Below are 4,203 nucleotides of genomic sequence, written 5' to 3'. Positions count from 1 at the left end.
TAAAGTTATGGGTCAATAAGTTTTTATTTTGTTTTTCTGGAAAATGAATACTTTTATAGTTTTATTCAAAAAAGGATGCACTAAATTCATCAAAACTGACAGTGAAGACTTTAACATTGTTTTACAAAATTTGAAATGCTGTTCTTTTGAACTTTGTTCATCAAAGGATCCTGAAAAATGTATCACGGTTCCCACAAAATATTAAGCAGCACAACTGTTGTCAAGGTTGATGATAAGAATTGTTTCTTGAGCAAAAAAAATCAGTATACATTGATTTCTGAAGGATTATGTGACACTGAAGACTGGAATAATGGTTGTTGAAAATTCAGCTTTTTGCATCATAGGAATAAATTAAATTTTTAAATACTCAAAAGAAAAAAAAAAATTTAAATTGGAAAAATATTCCAGAATATTAGTTTTTAGCCAAAAACAAAACAACAAAATCACCAACCCCAAACTTCTCAATGGTAATGTACATACTGTATATGCATACTTTTAAAAAGCCTACTATTAAATATCCTGTAGGAAACATTATATTTAGCTCTTATTTACTACATTTACCCATTTGGAGGAACATCTCACCTGCACCACAAAGGCTGCCATTGCAGCAATCACAGCAACCTGTGCCACCTGACGCCAGCGAGCCAGATTAACTTGCTTCAAGAGTAAAACACGGGCCCAGCGTAACTTCTCCGTTGTATGGGGAGGGTAGCGCATCTGATTCACTCCCTCCATGTTCAGCTTCTTAATAAGACAGCTGCGAAGGTGACTTAACTGATCGAAACTGTATTTGCCATGGTAGCGACCAGTTCCACTATTCCCTGTTATACAATTACATAATAAATCAATGTTTTTCTGCCGATTTAGAAATCCATAAAAATGAATAAAGATACTCACCAACCCCACCAAAAGGCAAATCACTTATGGTGAAATGCACCAGACAGTCATTGGCTACAAGCGCTCCACTAGATGTCTCTGATATCATCTGTTTAATGACCTGCGAGAAAATACAAATTGTTCAATTGCGGTTTTACTGTTGGTGGAAATAATGCATCACTCTACCTTTTTACTGGAAGAGAAAATGTAGAGTGCCAGAGGCTTTTCTCGTTCGTTGATGAACTGAATTGCTTCTTTTAAGCCGTTAACAATAATGATGGGTAGAATTGGCCCAAAGATCTCTTCCTGCATCACTTTAGATCCTGGTGTCACATCCCTCAAAACAGTAGGAGCTGAAGCACAAAGGAAACAATGAACTTGTGACAGCATTGCATATTTCCTTAACTTTTGCTAAATGAGTGCATACCAATATAACACTCTGATTCATCACTGTCTCCTCCAATAGCCAATGTGCTACCCTCCGTAAGTGCCATTATCCTCTTAAAATGCCGCTGGTTAATAATTCGACCATAGTCTGCAAAGCTCTTGGGGTCATTCGTATAAAACTCCTACATGTAAATAAATAAGACAATGAGGACAAAAAGTCATTGTCAAAAGAGCAATAGCATCTAAATGTAAACAAACCTGGATACATTTCTGGATCTCATTAATCACTTTGTCTTGGATGCTGGATTCACAGAGGATGTAATCAGGTGCAATGCAGGTCTGGCCGCAGTTCATATACTTCCCCCAAGTGATGCGGCTAAGGATGCAAGAATATTGGGACGCAGCATTATACTGAGGAAGTTGGTTGATTATTATTATTTTAATTACTTCAAAGGTTCAAAACAGGTCTTGACTGCATTAGAGTTCCATATCACTTCTCAAAATGACTTCAGTTAAATCAAAGGTCCTCACAGCTTATTACAGCAAAAAAAACAACACCCACAAAAACACTGACCGAGCAAATAAATATAACAAGCAATAGGATAAAATTACAAAATATTACCACGTTTTTTCCCACAGAAATTCAATTTTATTGAAATCACGCTTTCTTTCTCCCACTCTCTCTCCCATACAAACACACACACGTACAGTACAGACACAAAGTGCATTCCATTTGACCATAAGTGGACTTCGAAGTTGACTTAGCAAGGTACAGGTATTCTGCCAACTTAAGCGAGATTCCAATCCAAAGGGAGCATCAATAGGGGAACATCAATACATCACTTTACAGGAAGTGGAGTGGGAAATTTACCCACCAGTTATTGCGCATTAGTCCAGTACTTAAAGAAGTTTGAATAAAACAAAGGCACTGACATTAATATTGAGTTAATTAGTACCATGTGTGATTTGTAAAAGGCTGTTCGCAGGTATATTAGTGAATAGCTACATCTGTTCCTCACATAAAGAAATTGTATGGCTTCAGAAGACTTGACATATAGTGCACAATTAAGCTGTATGGACTACTTTTGTGATATTTGATGGTGTTTTTCTACCTTTAAACATAGTAATAATTACATGGCATATTGACAGTCTCAACAAACAGCAGATTTGTGCTTTACCTGCAGCAATGGCACCAACAAGTGGTTGCAGGGTAACTGCTATTGGATAGTTCCATGCCCCAATGATAAGCACAACACCAAGAGGCTCTGGCTGTATGTACACATCATCTGCAATGGTGAGAAGGTTTTTATTAACAGGACGAGCAGCTGCCCACTCAGCCAGCTTGCTGACAGCCAGATTGATTTCTCCCTCCAAGCCGAGGATCTCAAACAGCTGTGTTGCATTTGCAGTCTGTGAAAACACAGCTATTATGTTCAATACAAACAGACATCCAAATAAAACATGCAGAGATCGCAATTTTGATTCACCTTATGGAGGTCTTTTCTCATGGCATTGGCAATGTCTGTTGTTTTTTCTTTAATGAATCGCTTTAAGTTTTGAAGTTGTTTAATTCTGTAGTCCAGGGGTTTAGATCTTCCAGTTAAGAAAGCCTTCCTGGCCTGCTGAACAGCCTGCTGCTCCCGAGACATTTTGGAAAGTCGGTCTAGAGATTGTGAGTCTACAAGCAGAGAAGATTTAATAAAACAAATTTGACCAGATAATACTCTTTTCTAAAAAATAAAATAGAGTTTAAAAAGAAAAACAGCGTGCATATTTCACAAAGGCCGTTATATTTCGGAACATGTACTATACCCTCTTGAAACGTCTGTACGTTTATGACATTAGGAATTCCAGTTAAATTTACCTGAAAGATTTCTTTGTCGGGTCTCTTTTGATAGCTGATGTCCAGGAGTGTAAAGTACTTGAGTAATTGTACAGCCCAGTTTGTCATGAATACAGTGTTATTAAAATTGAGCTATTAATATGTTTATAAGCAACTGAAAAAAGCACAAATGTCAGGGCATGTCAAAACTTCTCTATGGCCCCAAAACACCTTCAGACACAAGAGGGTTAAAAAAGTTTTACTTTATTGGACTAAAGTACATACTTTTTAGATCATCATGATAAAGAAGCATTTAATAACAACTTAAGCAAACCCAAATGTATTTAGGGTAATACTCTGACAAAAGAAGCAACAGGCATGAAAGCAGTAGGGTCTAGAAGCAGAAATGTGAACACAGTATGATTGTTGAAGAACTTACATAAATTTTTGTTTATTTCAGCTGTAGTCAAAATTGTCTTTTCCATGTGGGTTTTCTAGGCGGACGACCTCTGGTTATGTAATTCCGGTGGGTGGAGTTTGTCGGTCTTTATGGAGTTTGGGATTTTGATTCATCTCAGTGACTCGAATCTTTTGAATCAGTTTACTAAACGATGCGTTCATATAATTTTACCTCGGTTTTGTCAAATGCTGGGAACGACTTCAGTAAAGCAAGAAAAATAATAATTAGTTCAATTAACATTTGGTGTACAGTCCTACATAATCGGCACATTAAGAAAATTGTGATTAAGTTAAACGTAACAGAGCTTTGTGCTTCACAGGGAAAATCTCTGCGTCTTGATTTCAGACTTTTCTGAGGCGTGGAAAAACGTAGTATTAAATTTGAGGAATTAAATGTGGATACTTTTTACCTCCCTCTAGTATGTGGGAAAATACAATTAATTCTTTAAGTCTTCCACACTTTCAGTGAAGTGCAATTTCTATGTACATTTTACATCTGTAACCTTAGACCGTACGATAATGATAATTGGCAAGATTGTGATGTGCAAAGCTGCTGAATAAAAGGCAACTTTCAGATGTCTGAAACAGGCGGATTACATTACCTCTGAAGACGTCGTTGCCTGGTCTTCTTCTTCTGTGTTTTATGGCGGTTATATTAT

General features: G+C 36.9%; 1 protein-coding gene across 3 annotated transcripts in view; it reads right to left on the bottom strand.

Annotated features, from left to right (window-relative positions):
- The window catches only part of aldh3a2a (aldehyde dehydrogenase 3 family, member A2a), an 8,408-nt gene extending 4,205 nt beyond the window's left edge, over window positions 1–4,203 (bottom strand). Inside the window, exons 1-4 of one of the 3 annotated variants that reach the window (XM_016273525.1) lie at window positions 3,525–3,743; window positions 3,128–3,184; window positions 2,751–2,941; window positions 2,442–2,673 (exon numbers count right to left, since the gene is read on the bottom strand). In XM_016273525.1, coding sequence (XP_016129011.1) covers window positions 2,442–2,673; window positions 2,751–2,941; window positions 3,128–3,184; window positions 3,525–3,570 — 526 coding nt within the window. In that variant the 5' untranslated portion in view covers window positions 3,571–3,743. Of the gene's footprint in view, window positions 1–2,441; window positions 2,674–2,750; window positions 2,942–3,127; window positions 3,185–3,524; window positions 3,744–4,146 lie in introns of those variants that run through there. The other 2 variants (XM_016273528.1, XM_016273527.1) reach the window with 2 other exon arrangements.

The sequence above is a fragment of the Sinocyclocheilus grahami genome, unplaced genomic scaffold, assembly GCF_001515645.1.
Source record: "Sinocyclocheilus grahami isolate Dianchi unplaced genomic scaffold, SAMN03320097.WGS_v1.1 scaffold79.1, whole genome shotgun sequence".
Taxonomy (NCBI): domain Eukaryota; kingdom Metazoa; phylum Chordata; class Actinopteri; order Cypriniformes; family Cyprinidae; genus Sinocyclocheilus; species Sinocyclocheilus grahami.
The sequence above is the reverse complement of the archived record's forward strand: the minus strand, read 5'-3'. Positions and strand labels throughout refer to the sequence as shown.